Genomic DNA, 23657 nt, shown 5'->3' on the forward strand with positions numbered 1-23657 from the left:
CCTGTAGACATGTGCTTCTTAACCTTATTCAAACTGAGGCCCACTTTGTCTACCATAAAATTCTTGGAGGCCTAGTATTAAGATTGAATATGAATCTTTTCTATTTCATTTTTGGCCGACATTGCGGCCCACATGCAATAGCTTTGCAGCCCACTGGTTGAGAAGCGGGGCTGTTGACCTCGTGAAATGTAGGACAAATAAATGTATGTGCAAAATACATTTTATGTCTAAATTGACTTTGTAAGTACACGTAGTACTATTTTTACGGAAAGAATTACCTGGTGAATGAAACCTTGAGTTATTGGTGCAAAGATGATTTGTATACAAGGGAAAGTATTCAGGTTGCAGCTCTCTGCATGAACCGAAAATTGTTGAATATATTTTGTAAGACATCTGACTATCAAATGCTTTTGGTCTGTTTGTGGTTTTTGTTTTGTGATAATTACAAGAGCATGATGAAGGGAGAGAGAGAGAGATAGTATGCTTACAACAGGGGCTGATTGATGATGTGCTGATTGTTTGTTACAACTGAAGCAACAATGTGCAGCAGTGTTTTTTTATGTGTACTCCATTTTTTAGTTGCACATTAATAGTGGTTTCAATTATTGTATCTGGCGATTATTGTGAGGTGTTAACACTTAAAGGATTCATATAAATTTCTTTAAGATCTAACTTAACGTTTCTAACATTTCTTTTTTAGATAATGAGAAACATCTTATGAAAAGTGAAAGAGCATGTAATTCCAAAAGGAATTCTATGTTCATTTGATAAAAATTGGTTTTGAAATGGCCGAGATATCCAAAACAGAATGATGCTTATAAAAGGTGGGACCCACCATTTATTACGATCACTTTGTTTTACTTTGTTTTTGGATGTCTCAGTCTTTCCAAAACTGATTTTTATCAAATAAACTTTGAATTCCTCTTAAAATGGTATGCTTTATACTATTTCATAAATTGTTTCTTGGCATCTCACAAATAGTTCACAGTCCAATTCTTTTCTCCCCCATTACTATGCCATCCCTTTAAAGGGGAATCCAGTCCAGATATAAATTAGTCTGATAAGAAAGACTGAAATATTACAAGTTCAATGGTATAATTTTGATCGAAATCAGGTGAAAAATAAGGAAGTTATGACATTTTGAAGTTTTGCTAATTTTTGAGGAAACAGTTTTTGAACGGTCAATATAAATATGCAAATGGCAAAGTGAGCATGTCATCCCATCACAACTTGCCATATAGTTTGTGCATAAAGTTTTGACATTTCCAGTTTTTCATTCAAACGCAATTATGCCCGAGGTTTAAATCCTGGTATATCTAACTGATCACTATTCTAAAGTTATCCAACGAGGAAACACATCATGTTTCAGACTTCAATGACAGAAACATTGGATTTTCGTCATTCTTCTGTACACGATCAATGGAAAATTGTGAGGTTATGACATGGGTTAGCTCACTCATTTACATAATTTTATTCATATCCACTGTACAAGAACTGTTTTGCAGAAATTAGCAAAACTTCAGAATGCCATAACTTCCTTATTTTTCATCCATTTTCAGGCAAATTTTTGCCTTTGGACTCTTTTTTATCAGACTAATTTATATTTGGACTGGATTTCCCCTGTAAAAGTGGGTACGTGTGTGAGAGAGAGAGGGGGGGGGGGGAGGACCAAGCAATACAGCAACTTGTGCATTGAAAGGGAAATTGTGGGTTTTGTCTGCTGTGTTGGTGTTAACTGGCTGCATTCGTTTTGGAGTATATTGCACCTCTCTCTTCTGTTTCTCTCTATCTGTGTGTTGTTTGTTTTGTTGCATGTTTGTGTGTGTGTGTGTGTGTGCGTGTGTGTGAATGCCATGGTCACACTGCGACACTGTGCATAGCTGCGGTAAGACTGTGTGGGTGCTATAAAATTCATAAATGAAGTTACGTAGCAAAAAAGGCTGCTGAAAATTGCTTATCCAATAGTGGCTAGCCAATGAAGTAAAATGGAGTCAAAAGGGGCCTGAGCTTTCGATCCTAGCAGAATTTTCGTCAGAGGCAAAATGACAAACAGGCAGGGACAGCAATCACATATAAGGACTACACACAACAAGAACAGTCAGGGGAGGGCTAGGGACACAGAACAAAGAAAACAAAACGGGAGGGTTGGAGGACATGGGCAAGGAGCCCATACAGGTAAAGGGAAGGGGATTAGGGCAGGAGGGTGGACAGACAAAAGGCAGAGGGTCAGTGATGATCGCGAGGACCATGGGGGCAACCTTTGAAGGATAAAGATGAACAGGGAGGCAACATCAAACAAGATGATGAACAACAGAGGGGTAAAGAAAGGAAAAGAGTGAAATAACAACAGCAAGAGTGGGGGGGGGGGGGGGGCTGAGCAAACAGCGAGCCCTAAGCTGGTGTACCAAGAGGAGGCAACAAAAAAAAAAAAAGCAAAAAAAAAAAAAGGTAAGAGTCAACCAACAAATGCAAGAAATCAAATATATTAAAATGTATATGAAATAATAATAATAATAATGATAATAACAATAATGATAATAATAAAGATGATATTTTGCCTCTGACGAAGATTCTGCTAGGATCGAAAGCTCAGGCCCCTTTTGACTCCAAAATAGTTACGTGTATGAACAATCCCATTCATTCATTTCATTCATTTATTTTTTTTTTTCATTTCCAACAGAAACGTATAACTATATTACAGAAATTGAATACATAGATTTCATCAATACAAAATAAGGATAAGTTAACAAAACATTACGACTATATACCGGCGGCATATTCTTGTACCAAAATGGTGGATAGGCATATAGCGTCTCGAATAAGACACGCGATGTGGAATATATATCGACACATACATGTATATACAAGGCCACACAAGGCTTTCATTGAAAAAACTTGTGTGTTACTGTTACACATGCATCGCAAGCATAATTATGCTTGGGTCAGATACGATGAATGGCTGGATTAAGCGCACGTGCACCCGGCCAGCCATTTGTTTTTGTCTTTTTACTTTTCCCAGAACATAATAATCTTATATTCTCTGCGCTCAGTTTCAGTACGGTAGACTACAAAATTCCCACGCACTTTTCAACGATGAGGGCGGTCTTCAATTTTCTATTTTGTATTCCAAATAGAAAATAGAAAGTAGACTTTGAGGGCGCTCTTCCATTTTCTATTTTGTATTCCAAATAGAAAATAGAAAATTGGGTGCGTCAATTTTCTATTTTGCTTTCGACATGCGAAATGGAAAAATAGAAAATTGGCGTCAATTTTGTATTTTGCTCTTTCTATTAAGATACAAAGATGGAAAATTGCTTTGTTCTACTACCAATTAATGGTAGAAAATATAAAATACAAAATTGGAGAAGGGTCCAATTTTGTAATTTCTATTTTCTATATTGGATAGCAGATAGAAAGAGATATTTTGGTCATTTTTCTACTTTCTATTTGATTAAAAAATTGCATTATCCAAAGGTACCGCGATTCTTATAGGCCTATGTCATAATACAAAATAGCAGTAATTGATTCTCCTTGTTCGGGACACCTGTATGTAGCGCAAGCGCAACAGGTGCATTGGACCAGGGAGGTGGGAATCCCATCTCCCTGATTGGGCCCTGTTTGCTACAAAAACGTGTGTCTCGATTGCGAATTGCGGAGAGCTGCTGTCTGAAACTGCTTTGAAGTGCTTAGAAACTGCTTTGATGTACAATACTTGTCAATTGTTACGCGAGTCTGACATTTTGGGATATAGGGCCTAAATTTATGTATTGCATGGATTTATTATAATTACTTGGCACACAGAGTTCTGATCATCGACAGCCGTCTTGAATCAAAACCAGACAGAGGTCATTAGTCAGGTAAGCCTCATTCTTCGCCGGAAGTTTTGTTTTCTCTCCCCTTCCCTCTCCCTCTCCCGTTCCTATGTTTGAACTTATGTAATAGTGACCGTTAGACATGTCTGATATGTAAAAGTGATATGATAATAATCAGAAGAGAAGGTATACTTAGTACCTCATTTATCCCATCTGCCAGACCGGAAATGAACTCGGGAGGTGTCGCAATGTAGGACCTATGGAGGTAAATAGTATGTCATTATCTTCATTATCATCATCTGTACGGAAGGGAAATCATCATCATTATCATCATCATCATCATCATCATCTCTACTGGAGTGTTATGATAGGTGCATGGGTCCTGTCAGTTACGCCAGCGCTTGGTGCACTAGCAGAGAGGGCGTGGATGTCGGACAATTCAAATAATATGTTGATCTGACCAAAAAGTGTCGAAAGCCGTGTTTGAAAGAGTTAAAACATGGTGGATGTTTCAAGTGATATCGTGGGCAAACTTTTCCATGACTGAATGACCCTTTCGCTGAAAAAGTTGCTCCGGACGTTCAATCGACAGCGATCGTATGCGAGTGCAATGGTGAATAATTTGAAGGGGTGGCCTCTTAATTGTTCCTTAATACCGAGATTTGCATAAAGTATAGGATTGTGGATTGAGTCTATATATCTATATCACATGCAATATTTTGAAGACCCAGATCATGTCCCCTCTTTCCCCGCGGGGAAAAAAAAAATATTTCTGTGGATCTTCCAGGTCGAGTCTGCGATGCTAAAGACTTTCTTGCGTATCCGGGCAATTACCCCCAGAGGGCAATTACCCCCCGGCTAAATACTGGTTAGTGGTAAGGTAAGAGTTAAGATTAGGGTTAGGGTTAGGTTTAGGGTTAGGAGTTTAGGTTAGGCATAGGATTAGGTTCAGGATTAGGATTACGATTAGGGCCAGGAGAACGGTCCGGGGTAATTGCCCAGGGGGTAATTGCCCTAGACCCCTTTCTACAAACTCACAGTGTTGTGTGTTAATTAATGTCATGTTTATGCGCCCAAAACTTATCCACACCATTTTTTGAAAATGGATAACTTGAAGCAGGGACTAAAAACTCTGGAAAACTATTCCAAACATTAACGCCAGTTCATTTGCTGGGGGTGGGGGGACTGCTTCTGTGGGTAGCTTGAAATTGCGACGAGTGCTAAAGAGCTTCGATGTCAGAATGATGAACAAAAAGAACTGCCCATTGCAAATTACCCGAAATCATACCTGTATATAATTGAAAATAATTGAAAAGATCGCCCATGTATAATAGCCCAAATTAACAAATGAAAACGCGGAAAATGTACACGGGAAAAGAATAATGGCGGTGGAGGAGACAGAATATACGTTTATTACTGATTGAGAGGAGAGTGAGTGCAAGGGAAGTGGTGAGAAATAAGAGTGGGAGCAAGAAAAAAATACAGCAATGAAACATTGTATCCACGACCAGAAAAGCGGACAAAAGAGGGCAAGACGGTGGTCGTCCTCTCTATTTTTGTTCACTTCTGAGAGTGGGATTGCCTGCCCATACCAACAAGAGGTGTCAAAACATGAAACAGCCTTGATGTCGTTATTGCGGGCCTGGAAAACAAACCCAATCTCAATTGCGAAAGAACTGAACACGTACGTTGGAGAAGTGATGTCAGTTAATAAAAGAAAACAAAACAAGTCCCATGCCATGCTCGTAGTTAAATGTAAACATGCATGCCCACCAAGTTGTAAAAAAAAATGTTGGAAACATAATAACAGACTTCGCGGGTATACAATGGTCGTCAAGATCACAACCTACGAACCCCCTGAAGAATATACAGTAAGAGGCGTTATCCACAGAGTTAGCATTGACCTCATTATGAGGTCAATGCTATACAGGAGGAATTGCTTGAGAATTTGAAGAAAAAAAACATTAAGAAAGCACAAACATTGGAGATTAAAAAGAAGACGTAGGCCTACGGAGTGTTGCAAGACATACAGAGTATAAATATATACCACAGACAATTAATCTAGGCTATCATACGCTATTCGCCACCCGTCATGATTCAAATACCAGCGATTTGGCCACATCCAGCACACAATAAACCTTATTTATGTATCTAGAAAGACTCTAAATTCGCATACTGCGCTGCGGAGGGGCGCATCACGTGGTGTTGCCAAAAAAAAAACAAAAAAAAAGAGAGAAGAAAATGAGAACATGAACTCACCATTAATCGGTGGTTTGCTATGTATACCTCTTACCGTGATGACGCTTAATATACTGCATTAGAACTACCTATTAATGCACGCAGATATTATTATCTTGCATGATGTCTTTGAAAATGATAAGTATGGAAAATTAGCTCAGTCATTATCGATGTATCCAAGAAACATTGTTTCATGATTACAATAATTATTGCAAACTATATCCCTAACTCTCATTGTGTGATAAAAAACAAGAAAGCAACCGGTAGTGACTGCGCGATATAAAATGTGCATGAAACCATCTTTTTAAGGTTGTACGTTGAACTTGATTCAGAACAAGAAAGTCAGTAAATTGGTATAGATTTGAAAACAAAAAGAAAATCCTTTGATAAATCGCTATATAACTTATTCATGCAAATGTCTTGAACGAGATAAGTTGAATTATTAGTGTCCAAATGTAAGAGGAACTCTCTGGTACAGTATTATTGTATATGGTAATTTTGATAGCCGCAACACACTCTGGAATAGCACAGCACCTGATATGAACGATGAAATTGTAGAAAATCTTATTTTAGAAAATGATAGGGGCCTATGGATGGTATAATTTATGTTAGATAATGGTTCACTAACACGTTTAAATCCCATAAATGGAAGTACGTCTTGCCATGATTTATCGCTGGCATCGATTAACTTTGACCCCGATAGGCACGTCACCGATGACAATCACAATAATGATCATTTTGTAATTAAAAGAAGAAGGGAAAATAGATGATTCTTTCATGATGGAATAATTATGATAGCAGAAGTCTCTGGTCAAGCATTCCCAATAAATGCAAACTTGAGAGTATATACGTACTCAGAAAGATTAGGCCATATGCACTGTTTTCTGTGAAACTTTCGAAAATAATAATAATAATAATGAAAAAGCATTCCAGTATAGTGTCACCGGAGCCACTATGTTTTCGGGTAGGCCGTCCGTCCGTCCGTAATCGATTTTGTGGACAGCGTAACTCACGAACCGTTTGAGATATCCAATGACAGTCAGCATAATGTATGTGTGATTATTCAAAAGACGAAGTTGCACGATGCCTTCTACGGTAACGCCTTTCTGGCATCTTAAATCGCCAATAATTTCTTATCTTATAAAAACTATATCCCCTATTATGCAAGACCAATATTTTTGTGCACGAGTTGAAGAATCAATGAAAATCACTTATTGTTATTCAGATGGTTATTATTCCAAAGTGAAAAACGTGCAAGCTGTAGGCCTAGATGTAAGCACGGAAGGAATTAACCCTCGTATTCCTGCTTATTTTTTTTTTATAGCCGAATTGACCGCTATTAAAATTGCTCTTGAATAGGTTGAATCTTCAAGAATATAAAATATGCTGGTGTCAAAGTCTCTAACTCACTCTCTGCCCTTCAAGCAATAGCAAACAGAAAGTCATTAGCTGTCGTGCACGAATAAGCCAGTTCGGAGTTCCACTCTGCGCATGAGCAGAAAAAAGGTCATTCGGATCAACAGGCACGTTGGTTTTTAAAGTCACTGGGATAAGCGTCTGTGATGTATTATTATGTAAGAATGATTATTCATGTAATCCTTATAAATGCTGCTTGCCAGCACATCCACCTGACAGCAAAAGTGGTATTTGGCAATATCGATAGAAAGAGGTTGTTCTTACATTGAATGTAAGATAATGAAATGCATGGATGCTTTCCCAAGTATTGATTGACGGATCATTCTGGCCATCTGGTCTATGCGAGTTCATTCTTTGTTTAAGCAGGATTGATGAATACCATAAATCGTTGCGTAAAGCTTATGCATTATGTCGCTCTGAAAACGAGTGAAGAGCCCCTTAACCGACTGAGAAAAAAAAAAAGAAAGGTCATTCGGACCAATGTGCCCATGAGCTAACTCCGAACTGGCTTATTATGGATGGCCTATAAGGTCATTGTTGCGCCACCGAGAAGTCTGCTCAGCATCGAGACGGGTTGACCAGAAATTGCTCTATTCCCCACGTCCTATTTTTTCTGCAGGGGGTGTTAAAAAGACGTAGCTATTCAGCCTTGAATGACGGGTATTTCAGCAATTCGAGTCCAAATTGTTAATGATAGCAAAGATAAGTGTACGATCTTTGATGATAGCTCATGAAGTCACGCTTTAACGCTAGAAGGCCGCCCATGAGATGTCTCCGAGCAATACAGTAATAAACAGTACACATTGCGTAACCCGGAAGTACACGTGTACTACGGGAGGGGGAAAAAGCGTAAACAAACTCGGCACTCCGTATGTCCGTGTGTACAACGTACACGCACATCATACACATCATCCGCAAGAGAGTGTACTTCAGTCAAAGCGTTGAGAAACTGCAGCTTTATCCACATAAATACGTTCCTTGCGCAGGCGTGTAGTTCATCGATAATCAATTATTTTACATCATATTCAGGTAACGTTGTATATGGTGTGGTTGTTACTGTTAAACGTACAGTGTACGAAGTTTTAAACAGGCCCAAAGTATATTCTGGCTGCCTAGATGTGACTCTCGTGCGAGTACTTTTTATTTAATATGCCAACATGATTATGGACGTACGGGGCCATACTCGACTCTCATGGGTTCAAGATCTCAGCTGTTCTAGACTAGGGCATCTAGCGTTAGGCGTAAGTCACCGTCAAGGTTACTGTACTTGCTTATTCCATTGCCGAACATTCTGATCTTGCGGTCAGCTTTTAGCTGAGCTGAGTAAAACAACACTGCATCTGTATCAGTTCGGGAAACCCACTCACAAGGGGGGCCCCTCCTTATAAGTAACCCGTCCCCCTTATAAGTAACCCCGTCCCCCTTATAAGTAACCCCCGGGGCACCCCTTATAAGGAGTCTCCACGCTTTTTTGCAATGCAACGCGAAAATGAAAGGACTGCGGCAATTCGCTTGATTATGTCCATAAAGCTTCACAAGTTTCCTAGTTACTCACGAAATTTGAGCAAAATCGGTTTGAGGCATCATATCTAAAATCATGGATTTAAATGCGATGTCAAACGACCCATGCGAATGCTGAAATGCGAGCGATTACTGGCGCGAGTGTCGCCAGGCGCGGCGGCGCGGCAATGCTTGAGTGCAGACGTGGCGACTGAGTACATGTACACAGTCGCCACGTCTGCACTCAAGCATTGCCGCGCCGCCGCGCCTGGCGACACTCACGGCAGTAATCGCTCGCATTTCAGCATTCGCATGGGTCGTTTGACATCGCATTTAAATCCATGATTTTAGATATGATGCCTCAAACCGATTTTGCTCAAATTTCATGAGTAACTAGGAAACTTGTGAAGCTTTATGGACATAATCAAGCGAATTGCCGCAGTCCTTTCATTTTCGCGTTGCATTGCAAAAAAGCGTGGAGACTCCTTATAAGGGGTGCCCCGGGGGTTACTTATAAGGGGGACGGGGTTACTTATAAGGGGGACGGGTTACTTATAAGGAGGGGCCCCCCTTGTGAGTGGGTTTCCCGAACTGGTATGACTGTGTGTTGTCAGAGTGTTACTGTTAGCATAGCCATGGCATAGGCTATACATAGGCATAGCCTTTAATATAGGCCTATTTTAGATCTAGTGTCGTACTAGATCTAGTTAGAATTAAGGCAGGGATGCCAAGTTCAAAAAAATTTTATGAGTGAGATTTTCATGGCTCGGCATCTCGGCGCGTGAATGTGCGCGAGCGAGGGTGTGGGAGGGGTTTTCCCCCCTCCCACGGCCCGGTAGGGAGCTTTTTCAATTTTTAGCTCTTAATGGTGTGATCAAGTGCATACCGGTACTTAAGTGAGTTGATATCTTTCACTTATTTTGAAAGACAAAAGGGAAATATACCTTCAACTGCAACTATCACTTTAATCCTTTGAGCTTTGCTCATTATTATAGGCCCAAGTTGCAGACATCGCCTGATGCGTGAGAATAATGGGCACCATGCATGAGATCGTGAGACGGACCCTAAATGCTTGAGTCTCACGCAGAATGCGTGAGGCTTGGTAGCTCTGAGAAGGAGACATGAATTGGGAAGAACATTTAAATTTGTTTGTGCATTTTTAATATCTGGTGAGTAATAAATCTGAATTGCTATACTTTTTTGGTACACCGGCTTAAGTACAAGTTGTACAACATGTGTATGATGCACGAGTATTGCCGCTAGGCGCTACTTTTGTCTTGTGTGTTTTCCTGAGATACTTCTACTAGTCAAAGAGAAGTTTAGGTTGTTTTTTTTTGTGTGTCATTACACTTTTTCTTTTCCATTTTGTCTAGCATATTGCGTCCCGTTTTATCTGCTTTTGTGTGTCATATTTCTTGCTCTGTATTTTCATGCTTCACTCTGCATGTAAACTGAATATCATTTGGTTTCTCCTCTTATTTAGGTCATCCGAGATGTTCCGACCCCGACGACGAGCAATGCATCGGCGAGAAGGCCTCGGCCTTCTCCTCCTCTTCCACCAACTTTACCGCGTCGGATTTAGCAGGATCCCTCCCGCCACGCTGGTCACTCTGGCAGCCAACATTCTCATCTACTTACGTGTTCTGAACCCGTACATCAAGGCAGGTTTTGTTTTCTTTCTTTCATTCTGCAGACACAATCTCTGTCTTCAGAGAGAATCAGGGGGGTGTTTCATCAACGTTTGTCAGCGCTAAAAAGTTGTCAGCACTTACAATCACCATAGTAACAGTCAGTGACCAGAACATCTCATCCAATCAAAGCCAAGGATTTTGCTGAAATTGTCAGCGCTGACAAACGTTGATGAAACACCCCCCTGGACTCTTGTCTTTTTTTAGAGGGAGTAGGAAGGAGGGGTATATATGCACAGAGCAATGAATATTCACATGAAGTGACGATTTGCTGCAATCGCCGCTAGATTTCAACTTAACTCCATAGAGCTACCCAGGGTGTATAACATGGCCGAGTACAGAGTATTGAACATGTCAATGATGTTTGCACTGTGATTGAAACTCCTTTTTCATTACTGGGAAGGATATTTGCAATTTTGACTCCATCTGCCAGCCACCTACCCCACTAACTACATGTAATTTTGATGTGTATTCACCATTTTGCTGTGCCTTTAGATATAGTAGAGGCATCATAGAGTGCCTTGTACAAATAGGCAGCAGTTGACGGAGACCGTATGTTTGCTTGTTTGCTTTGTGCATACTATACAGTACTGTAAGTGATGAACAATGTGACCAGGTCACAGGTCAGTGTTGCAATGGTAGCTGCATTATACTGTAATACATTGTAAGTTTGTACTTTATATGTAAAGAGGTGATACTAAGATATGTTGTCATGCTAGTAGTGTCTTTTTTATGTTGTTCTTTTTAAATCTAAACTTTTCACTCAAATCTGGCAACCAACAGAGGGTCATCAGGTCACCATCGATCCAGAATGTCTGCATCAGCACGGTGTCGGTGTGGTACAAAGGTGACTGGCCACGCCTCTTCCTGGCAGCCTGGTTCCACCTCGACGAGTGGCACCTCTATTACAACATGGTCTCTTTCATCTGGAAGGGGATCTCCCTAGAGAGGCAAATGGGCACGCCCTACTTTGCCTACCTCATCTTGGTCTTCTCGGCACTCACCAACGCCCTCTTGGTTGGACTCAACATCGGGGTTGCCGAACTGCTGGAGGACCCTTCGTACATCACAAGTTGTGCTGCTGGCTTTTCAGGTGAAGAGTTGGATCGAGGATTGGCATTAGTGTCGCAGCAGTCTGTCATTTCTTTCGCAGATATTCTTTTTTATGCCTCCGCCACGAAGTGTCGCTGGAGGCATTATGTTTTCTGGTTGTCCATCCTTCCATCCGTCCGTAATGAATTTTGTGGACAGCGTAACTAAAAAAACATTTAAGGTATCCTAATGAGACTTGGTATGTGTATGCATGAGTGTACAAAGTTGTACCTGTTAAAGGTGCATAGTCCAGGTAGTGTAGAGGGCGCTGCTGATGATACTGCCGATCACCGTCAGCATTGATACGAAGATTACCGAAGTTGAGCTGTCATCAAGAGTAAAGTGCGTAGGTGTTGCTAAGTAACGTTGCCTTCGTTGTCTTCTCTGCGCATCGCGCAGTCTGTAGTAATGCCAGGGTGCGTGCATGTGTGCTTTTTATTATGACATCACAAAAGAAGTTTGCTAAAGCTGTCATCCCCCTCAGCTGAATCATGAGCCGAACTGTGATCGGACCACTGACTACAGTGAAACGGACTTCTTCGGACTCGGGGAAGTGGGCCAAAGCGTAAGCGCTAAAGAGGAGTCGATGCGTAGGTCTCTATAGGAAACTTGCGCCGTGCGCCCGCGTACGCATTTGACTGAAACACCGGGACCATGCACCTTTAACTTTGGGGTGTACATGCTTAAGGTCAAAGGTCAAAAGGTTAGGGTCAAATGCTCAAAATTTCACTATTTCCCCCATATCTATGCAATGTCTAGAGGTTTTTTCTTGAAACTTGGTGTTTACATATAATACCAAATAAAGATTCTCCAGAGAGAGTTTTGCATCATGAGGTCAAAGGTTAAAGGTCAGAGGTCAAGTGAAAATGTTGAAATTCCGCTCTTTTCTCCATATCTTGGAAATGGTTCAAGGTATCTTCATGGAACTTAATACCTATGCATGTACTAACTAGCAGTGATTATCTAGGGAATGTGGGGGTCATGGGTCAAAGGTCAAGGTTAACTCCTCATAATTTCACTTTTTCCCTCATTTATGCAGTACTTGCTGGATTTTTCTTGAAACTTGATATATACAATTGTACATGAATAACCCAACAGAGCTTCTCTGGGAAGTTTCTTGTCCAAAGATTACGTGAAAGTGCTAAATTTCATTTCTTCCTCCATATCTCGAAAGTGACTCAAGGTATCATCATGAAACTTAGTACAGATCTATGCATGTTCTACCTGACAGTGATTCTCTTTTTAGGGTCGTAGGGTCAAAGGTCCAGGGTCAAAGGCCAGGTTAAAATGCAAACATTTTACTATTTGATAGTGAAATTACACTTTTTCTTCATACCTTGAAAGTTACTCAATGCATACAGTAGACTCATACAAAATGGTCAAAAGGAAGTATAAATCCTCAAATCCCCAAGTACCTGCACTCTTAGGCAGTATAGCCATCCATCCGATTAAACCTAGTTCAAGGAAAGTGAACATTCAACACATTTGTGACAAACCTGTCATTTTAATATTTTGCCAATTATATGAAACTCATCCCACATTGTCAAGACATTGTACTATAGACTTTTTAGGAGAACCATGCATTATGGCGAAGGCATGCCAGTCGCCATAGCGACATTTCTAGTTTTATGTAGTTTAAAGTGCAGCTCCATACCATGTTCAAGGTCAGATTGAAACAAAATAGTAGCAAAAAAATTTGATGTGATATTAGAATATTCTCGAATTTGTAAGTTTCACATATTTTTACCAAGAAGTGACATTGGCTACAACCAAATGATGCAAATTGAAGTGATGATGGCATCAACTCTCAACTCCTCCTATTGCTTTTTGCTCAAGAAAATGAAAATAACGGTTTGAATCAATCAATCAATGACTCCATAAGTACTACCTCTTGACCCTAGTAGCATTGCAAGTAAGTCATTGCAACAGAACATGAAGAGTACACAGTCCCTTGCCTTGTTAATGACAAATATCAATGGTGATATTATTCTCCCTTCTTTCAGAAAGAGGTAGATCAATCTTTCATTATGCTAGAAAACAGAAAATATGTTGAATTTGACGACCTCATAAAAAAAATTGTATTGTAAGGCATCATAAAGTCTGTTTTGAGTACTTAAAGATGTGTAGTATATGTTTTCATGTCTTCACATGGAAAAACACCTAGAGCTAGAAATTGTAATTGCTATAAAGTTACAATGTCTATGGGCTGATAAAATAAATGTTACTGAATCTCAGATACAAATGCAACTAATAAAGTTCCATCTGTGAACCTCTAATCAACAGGTGTTCTGTTTGCACTGAAAGTGCTGACTACATACTACACCCCAGTCCACAACCAAAGGATCATGGGGCTCTTCAGCGTACCCTCCCGCTGGGCCTGCTGGGTGGAGCTGGTCCTCATTCAGCTCATCGTTCCCCGGGCCTCCTTCACTGGGCACCTGGCGGGAATCCTCGTTGGGCTGGCCTACGTTAAGGGACCCCTAAAACCCATCATGCATGCTGTGTGGCATCTTGGGTCATCTGGTGAGTCGTCTATCCTATGGCAATTGATGAGAGTTATATAAGCAGTGCAGTCCACAACTCAAAAAGTTTGATCATGTCCAAGTTATGGAACCTTGTGGGCACGTGTCATGAGAGGTCACATATCACAGTCATGGTGGTGTGTTGTTGGTATCTTTTACCACAAAATGAAATGCATAGTAACATTGTGGAGACATGGCCGTATGTTGATACTGTAAAAACTGTTGTTTTTGTTTTTGTTTTTCCATGAGGATTTGATTTTCACAAATTTCACAAATCACTGTTGGGCCATGAACTTTAACAACACAAAAATATTTGCTACCTGATGCACCAGCAGATTGAATGGGCAGGCTTGAGTGCATTTACGAAATCACAAAAACAGCATTTCACTGTGACCTCCACATTTTTGAAGATATGTGTAAATAAAATTAACAGCTTTTACAGTATTTAGTTGCTGACAGATGCTTTTGTAAGAGGGTATATGAAAAATCCAGGAGGTGTATATCGCCACTGGTATGTTTGATTTTATGACTTGTGGTCACAGTCATATCTTATTTGCAATTATTTTTCCTTCAAAAACCCTGATAAGAAATGCAAAGCTGGTTGAATGATTTTAAAAACTTGTTGTTGTGACTATTATCGTGGTCAGGGCTATGGCTTCAAATAATTGGTCTCTCTTCTGTGCTTGTCCTGATGTATTTTCACAGCATTTACTGGTATGCCACCCACAAGCAGGGCAAACATTCAGTCCAGGACCAGCGCAACAGGCTACCGCCAGGAAGCCCAGCACGCGAGTGGCCCCACCGGCAGCAACTGGGGACGTGGTTACACCACGGGGCGAGGGAGTGGGTCTGCCAATCACGCAAGGCCAGCCCCACCGAACCCTTCGGCGTCATCCTCACGGCAGTCATGGATGGCTTCGGGGAGTGGTTCCTGGAACGGTGCCCCGCCCACTCTCCCTAGCTATCAGGCTGACGATTACACGGGTGGGATGAGCGAGGAAGACCAGCTGCAAGCTGCGCTGAGGAGAAGCAGGTCTGATGGTAAGTTCTGTTCATTACCCTCTCTGAATTACTGTGTACGCCGTGTATTTCACAGGTTTTTTTATGTTCGCGAATTCAGCAACACTTGAAAATAATTAACTCTGATCCCAACTTCCTTACTGTACTCCACAATTGCTAGTTCAACCACTCGCAAAAATTGTTGATGAGTCCTGATTAGCAAAAACTTAGACCTGCTAAATGTATGCCGTTTGCAGTATTTTAGTTTGTTTGCTATCTCTTATCCTAAATTGCTTTTAATCTGGTTGTTGTGTTTAAGTAATGAGCAATCTTAATTTTTAGGTATTTACTTACAAGTATAATCTACAAATATCGCAATTTGTAGGTGTACATGCTTGCACTAATGTCATTGACTGTGACCACCAAGTCTGCTTATATCCCCTTACTGTTGTCCATATTTGCTCAAATCAATTGTATGCTTCAATCTTTCACAACTGGACAGCCACACTGTTCCACATGATGTTGCCTGTAAGTTGTTCTTGAGGAGTGTTTCATCCATTCATTGTGTGTAGTCTTCATGGTGCACTTGGGTTCCTTTGCAGTGCAGTACACTCCCATTAGAACAAACATGGTCATTAAAAAACTCTTGTTACACCCAAGTAAACATTCAGGTCCGAATATTATTGTCCACATATCATTATACACATGTACTTTATTGTTTGGCTATAATGACATTTAATTATGATATAATGAAAGAAAGCTGACAGTCCAGAGGACTTCACTTTATTGGGAGTCACCTGTATACGAATTCACTTCTTCTTTGAAGTATTACGGTAAAATAAGATATTTTCATGGCATGGAATTTTCACGAATTGGAGCCGGCGGCCGTCTTCGCGAACTGCCCCTCGCATTCAAAGCATACAGTGTAGACAAGAATTTTCGCATGCATTTTCATTTCATGAATCTTGGCTCTTGCGAAATTAGTGAAATTTTAATTCACGCGAACATTTCTCGTTTTACAGTAAGCTTGTAAATGTATGTCTTCTTCTCTTCTTTCATACATTTATCAAGCTGATGCAGATCATCACCATGGCAACCAGCCTCAGCCGTCTGCCCCTCCCATGGATGACAATGACGATCCTGCAGAAAGACTGTATCCTGACCTAAGCAGAGAGCAGGGCTACCCTGCTCCCCCTTATCCCCAGAACGGTGGGAGCGGCCCCTCAAATGAGGAGCTAAGGAGGAGGCGTCTCGCCCATCTGCAAAGATGAGAACCGCGCTGACGAGATCTCATGTGACGAGATCTGTGAACAGTTGTCTCTGCAATTCTAGGATGGCGGTGACCAGTGGTTGCAGGTGTACAAATTCTGAAGTTTGACTTGTTGCTGAGCGAAAGTTCAAGATCAACTACATGCCCATTCACCCAATGTTCTATACCCCCACTTCTCAACCAGTTGGCTGCGACCTACAAGCTCTCATAGGCAGGCTGCAATGTCTGCCAAAAAAGATTTTTTCTTTTTTTTGAAAAATCGTATTCAATCTTACTGGGCCTCAAAAATGTGTAAGAGCCAAAGTGGGTCTCGGATTGAAAACAGTTGAGAAGCATGGTTCTATACCACACCCCCAAGTTTGGGCACAACTCACACTAACCATTCCAGCCTCATAGATTATGGAACTCCAGCAATATGAAATGCTAAGATGGCACTTCTAAGATGTGAAGAGTATCTTTCTTATCTATTGTTAGTAAACTAGTAGCTGTATTAAGTTACTCTCATTGCACATAATCATGTATAGATACCAAAATATGCTAATCCAAATGATGTGATACATGTACTTTCAACCGTTATAGAAAAAAAAAAAAAGCTGCTGAAAACTGCTTATCCAATAGTGGTGAGTAAGCTTAGGGCTCGCTGCTTGTTCAGCGCTCCCCAACCCCCCCCCCCCCTCTTTGCTCAGGCTGTTGCTATTCATTATTTTCCTGCCTGTTCTTTATCCTTCTGTTGTTCCTTATCTAGTTTGATGTTGCCTTCCTGTTCATCTTTATTCTTCACAGGTTGCCCCCTATGATCCTGTGGGATCATCACTGGCCCACCTCTGCCTTTTGTCTGTTCACCCTTTTGCTTTAAACCCCAGCTTCCTTACGTTTTTGGCTCCCTGCCTTTGACTTTTAACCCACCCCTTTTGTTTTCATTGTTCTGTGTCTCTAAGCCCTACTTAGACTATGCTTGTTGTGTGTAGTCATGGACATAATTTAATGATTGCTTTCCACACATGTTTGTCATTTTGCCTCTGATGAACATTCTGATAGGATGGAAACTTGGATCAGGCCCCTTTTGACTCCGCTTTCAACCAAATTTACCAGATTACAGGAAATCATTATGATTGTGAGGTCAGGCATAGTAGCAGAACTTCTGATAAGGGGACTTTATGAACTATGTTCCATATGTCCTTTTTTTTTAAGTGAGAAAGTCTTGAAAATTTAGATGATGTAGGAAGATGTGAAGGACAGATGTTTTCAGCAAAAAATGAAAATTCTATGCCATTAATATTGTATAGACTGAAAAATTAGCGGTCTCCAAGGCTGTATCAGGGTTCCATTTTTATGGATTATATGCGTTTTTTATTTCATTTATGTTTTTTAAACCTTGGCTTGTGTTCGGTATGTGCATTATCTGACTCTCATGTTCACGCACTCGATTACCCAACTCTACATGATATTTTGCCTTTTTCTGCCAAACCAGCTTTCCATGGTATAAGCAATGCAGGAATGAATTTTCACTGTGTGCCTGTGAATGTTGTGTGCACATATTACATTGGTTGCATACAAATTTCTTGACTGGTGTCCGTTGCATGTATATTACAAGATATAATCTTGACTGTGTGTATGTGTGTGTGTGTATGTGCAAAACTGTGCATTTGAATTCGTCAAAAAAAGTTCTGCAATTCAAGTTTGAGGGGTAATATATCTCTTGTTGCTTCATCATCATACATGAATGTGGTATCATTAGAAAGCTTGATTATTCCTCTTTACAATGATGTGTCACTTGTGATTCTTATGCAATCATGGAATGCACAGCTCTGAATATGCAGCAAGGTAAAAAAAAAAGTGAATTCATCCAAATTTCAGTGACAAAAGAATGAAGACACAGACAATCTTTTCTGTGTCTGTCTCCTCTCCATTTATTGAGAAACGGTTGCATCTCATTAGGTCAGTAGCGGGTAGATGACCCAAGGACAGCAACTACGGCCTGACACCTCCTTCTCATGCTGTTCACCATTCTTGTCACACGAAGCTGTAGGATGGCGTTCCACTCTTCAACGAGGATCAGCAGCAGGTCTGCCACTGTCGTGCGATCAGTCACTCTCTGCCTGACAGACAGGCCGAGCTGATCCCACAAGTGTTCGATAGGATTAAGGTCAGGGCGGTCGCTGGCCATTCCATCCTCTCAATGCCCTCATCCCGCAGGTACTCGTTGATGATCCATGCTCTATGCAGACGAGCGTTGTCATCTTGGAAGATGTCATTCGGTCCAAGGTTACGGTGCAAATACGGAAGTGCCACTGGCTGAATGACTTCATCTCTGTATCGCTGGGCCGTCATGTTGCCATTGATGATGATAAGCGGCGTTTTGCCCACTGCTTAGATGCCGCCCCATACCATTACACTTCCCCCTCCAAACGCTGTCAATCTGTCGACGCAACAATCTGCAAACCATTCGCCAGGATGTCGCTAGACCTTGATCCTCCTGTCCAGCTTCCTGAGACAGAATCTTGACTCATCGGAAAAGAGAACAGATTGCCACATCTCCTGGTTCCATCTCAACTGTTCACAACACCAGCACACAGGTTTTCTTGCAGCTTTGCGAGCATGCAAGTTGGTTGCTTAGAGCCAGTTCCTGATTGTCTAATTTAGACAATCTTCTGCTGAATTGCCTTGCAAATCTGTCTCGGAGATTTCTCGCAGATAGCCTTCAGTTCCTTTGTCTTTTTGGGATGCCCACTCCTCGATCTGTCTTTAACTTCCCCAGTTTCAAGAAATTTCACCTGCAGTCTTTATATGGTGCTTGCGCTCGCCCCAAACCGGGCCGCAACATCCTTTTGGGGTACACCTGCTTGGAGTTGTCCAATTGCCTAGGCCTTTAGGAGATTCGATAAGTGTGGCATCTTTAAAAATCTCACGAACGACCACTCAGTAAACTGCAGCTCTGGTGCACATTCATGCAAGGCATGCACTGTCATCTGGGTACTTTTCAAAACACATTGCATCATTACAAGACACTTCAGTGTTGAAAACAATGCTTTTTGCAACATTTCAATGCAGACTCTGCCCTATATTCAATAGTACTGCACATTCGATGATTACATAATCACAGCTGATGGCACATCATTGTAAAGAGGAAGAATCAAGCTTTCTAATGATACCACATTCATGTATGATGATGAAGCAACAAGAGATATATTACCCCTCAAACTTGATTGCAGAACTTTTTTTGAGGAGTTTATATGTAGCTGTGAATATGGTTATGTGTATGTGTATATAATTTATTATACTAGTATGTACAATATATTCATACACACCCACACAGATGCATGTTTGTGTATGTACAATGTATGTATATGTGTAAATTAAAAAAAAAAATGTATCAAGATTCAATGAAGGGCAGTCAAATATATTTCAGTTAGTATCTGACATAGATTGTTATCTTTGTTTGTGCAGTATGCTCTCTCTTTGGAGACATGAGGAGATAAAGTTTAATACACTATACAGTACTACATCTTAACCTGTTGAGGACGGGCTGATTTTGCTACAACACACATTTCCCATAGACAATTGCATGAGTATACTTGGGACTCGTCCTCAAGGGGTTAATTGTGTTGCCATTGTCTCACAGTACCCAGGCATACTACACCTGAATGACAGTCCACAATACAGTGCACTTCTGATATAATGAACACAGTGGTATTGTATATCTTGTGAAGATGAAGTGAATATTCATGTCCAAAAATTGTCATCTAAATATCCTTATATAGACACCAACTGGTCGGCTGTAACAAAATTTTGATATGAAGAAAGAAAGCTGTTTGTCTGAAGGACTGTCTTCATATTGGGGATTGCCTGTTTTGGAGTCATCATGGGCAATTACAGTCGCCTCTCAATAAAACAAAGCCCTTTATAGGACAGGTAATTTTCTTTTGTTATATTGAAATTGCATCGTAATCAAACAAATAAACGATAAAAAATATAGAGCTTATAATGTTGGGGCCTGCTTTTTTGTTTCAGTGTAACCCAATTTTTGTTATAACCATATTTGTTATAAAGGGAGTGCACTGTATATTAGATAATTTATTCTGTGTTTATTAGTGCATAAGCCAACTCATTATTTGTTGTTAATGTAACAGAAGTGACATATTTGCATGTCTACATATACGTGTTTGTTTTGTTTTTTTAGTTTAATAAATATTCTAGAATAAGAGAAGAATCTGTCATCAGTTGCCTTTATATGACCATATTGAATCTACCTGACAATAAAGAATATCAATACTAATGAAAAGACTGAAATACGTTTATAGGTCACAATCAATTTCAGACACTGTATTCGAAGAGAGGTACATGTTTGTTCAACTGATCTGATTTATCAGTAATAGGACACATTGGCCCGAATTCACGCAGGTGGTACAAATGAAACCATGGTTTAAACCATGGACAAAAACCATGGAGCGCCAAGTGTCGCAAGGAATATTTCGTTACGAAATCAGTCATTTTGTTGATGAAATGATTATTTTGTAAGGAAATTACAACATTTTGTAACTAAATGAACATTTCGTCCACATAATGATAATTTCGTTAACGAAACGGTCATTTTGTCGACGAAATGACCAATTTCGTAGCGAAATATTTCGTGCGACACTTGGCGCTCCATGGTTTAAACCATGGTTTCATTTGTACCACCTTCGTGAATTCGGGCCTATGTGTCAACCATGCTATGTTATTTGGGATGATGTGTTTGTATTTTACATTATCATCAATGTTTTATGTATGAACTTTGCTGCATGAACTCTTACAGATATTCTATGGTAGTTTGCTTCATGAGAAAAGGGCAAAAATTGTACAAGTACTACAAAATGTGTTTTACTCATGTTACAGGATCGGAAAGCAGGTCATATTTTACATTATCATGATATTGTTATGCACATTGTGCTTTATCTTGGAACACTGAACTTTTATCACACTAGTTTTGTACATGACTCATGCTACATTGTATGCCATGATGGAAAAACTTTCTTGAAGATGAAAAACATTTGTAATGTTGTAAAGTGGTGAAAGTGCACTTTTCATGGACTTTTTAAAAGGTAAAACATGTATATCTTTTGTATTTCTACAGAATATTATTTGTAACATTTTAAGTTATGGCATGATCAGCTGAAATAAAAACAGAGCGAGAAAAAAACACATACTTTTTTTCATCCCAGTTTATGCCTGAAAAGTTATGTTTTGTCGCCACTAATTAGCATAATGTGATTTGAATGATAAATACCAAGACAAATCATTACTCAGTGTGTACAACATGTCAGGCTGATGTGGAGAAGTCATTGATTGATTGATTTAAATTTACAATGTATTTCCACTTTGTGTTCGCAAAACCATGGAACAAAGATGTTGTACAATGATTATTATACAATAATATTTTGTCTGTTATGTACAAAAATAATTGAAACAATAATACAGTGCACTCCCGTTATAACGAACACGGTTGTAATGAAATTCCGGTTACAACAAAATAAAAATCCAAGTCGCGATGTTATTGGCTCTCTGTTTTTGTATTGTTTCTTTATTCGGTTTTAACGAAATTTTGATATAACGAAAGAAATCTGCTGGTCCCGAGCACTTCGTTATAACGGGAATCCACTGTACATGTACTAATAACATCACTTGCAAAACTTTGAGTCGTAAGAACCAAAGTTGGGGGGGGGGGGGTATGAATAAAAGCATAGTTTACATTATTTACCCCCCCCCCCCCCCAAAAAAAAAAAAAAATATATATATATATATATATATATAATAATAGATAAATAAATAAATAGAATAAAAACGAAATAAAATATCATCATTACGAGATACATGTAACAATTAACAGAATGTATACCGGAATGGCATGAAGAACCACAACAATAACTAAAACTGAAGCTCCACAGTGAGAGAGAGATTATAAGAGGAGATGATATGAAATAGAGGGGTTGATGAGATAAGTTGAGATGAGAGGGGAAAGAAGAGATGGAGAGAGGAAAGGATATCAAGCAGGAGGATTGATAATTTCAAACAGATATATCTTTGTGATAGTTTATTCTTAAATTGCCTCTTGAAATTACGCAACGTAGATATTTCTTTTAAACTTGTGCCCAATGAAATCCAGATTTCAGGCCCTGTGAATGTGTTGTTAACAGATAATGTTCATGTGCACACTCTCCCCACGAGATGGCGTCATTGCATTACTCTGTAAAAGTGGAAATTTTCGCGGTGTTGAAATTTTCGCTCATTTCGCGCAACCAGAAACTAGCACTAAAATAAAAGCACGCGAATATTTTTGCTTGCCACATGTTCCCGTACTTACTGTCTTGATTCCGCGGAATTAAAAACACGCGAAACTCTTCTTACCGGGCCGAGCGCGAATAGTTGCGCGAAGATATCCACTTTTACAGAAATGCGATGGTAATTATTTCGGGTCTGTGTCTGTGCTTGATTACCCCAACACCGGTCTTGCAAGTGTATTGTTAACCATGTCACTTGATTATGTTTTGTTTGTTTCCAAAAATTTAGAAGGAAAAGCTGACTGAACTGTCTCCTGTCAATCTTTCTTCTTCTTCTTCTTCTTCTTCTTCTTTTTTTTTCATTAGCATTATTTTCAAAATTATAGACCCAACGAGGATAAAACACACGATGTCGTGAACCTGCCCGATTATATTCAATTTGATATCTATTGGCATTGCACGTTGGTATCAAACTTCAGAAAAGATTCCTTTTGTTTCTTCAGCTCGGGAGCAACCAATCAAGATTCAAACATTTTAATGTTTAACAATGTTATATGCAATCATGCTTTACTTACTAGTCACTTCCCAGACAAACCGCATGATGTACTCTATGATAACTTGTCATAAGATCTTATACTTGTACATTATTGTATAGATATAATGGTTCCATGACATTATTTTTGCTCCTGCAACAATTTATTGCTCCCATGAAATCTCTGCACTCTAATCCAACCATAAAATTTAATTCTACCAACAAACCTTATCCTATAATCCTCACGTCAAACTAAACCTGAAACCCTGTCACAACCCTAATCCTAACACTCGTTGGAAGTCCTCGGAGAAAATATAGGACTGGAGCAATA

General features: G+C 39.9%; 1 protein-coding gene across 1 annotated transcript; it reads left to right on the top strand.

Annotated features, from left to right (window-relative positions):
* Nucleotides 1-10447: 10447 nt before the first annotated feature.
* LOC139727555 (rhomboid-related protein 4-like) lies at nt 10448-16603 on the top strand. Its single transcript, XM_071638537.1, has 6 exons — nt 10448-10627; nt 11438-11747; nt 14030-14269; nt 14974-15313; nt 15928-15938; nt 16348-16603. The coding sequence occupies exons 1-6, from the start codon at nt 10460-10462 to the stop codon at nt 16536-16538; spliced, it is 1260 nt and encodes a 419-aa protein (XP_071494638.1). The 5' UTR covers nt 10448-10459; the 3' UTR covers nt 16539-16603.
* Nucleotides 16604-23657: the final 7054 nt, after the last annotated feature.

Source organism: Diadema antillarum, unplaced genomic scaffold (genome assembly GCF_040938485.1).
Source record: "Diadema antillarum isolate AM-2024a unplaced genomic scaffold, OU_Dant_1.0 seq00000136_RagTag, whole genome shotgun sequence".
NCBI classification, from domain to species: Eukaryota; Metazoa; Echinodermata; class Echinoidea; order Diadematoida; family Diadematidae; genus Diadema; species Diadema antillarum.

What these genes read in the sequence shown, in the direction of transcription:
- LOC139727555 (XM_071638537.1), top strand. Translation starts at nt 10,460, where the DNA reads ATGTTCCGACCCCGACGACGAGCAATGCATCGGCGAGAAGGCCTCGGC. An exon ending in TTGTGCTGCTGGCTTTTCAG is followed by an intron (nt 11,748 to 14,029) that starts GTGAAGAGTTGG and finishes TCTAATCAACAG; the next exon opens with GTGTTCTGTTTGCACTGAAA. An exon ending in GTGGCATCTTGGGTCATCTG is followed by an intron (nt 14,270 to 14,973) that starts GTGAGTCGTCTA and finishes GTATTTTCACAG; the next exon opens with CATTTACTGGTATGCCACCC.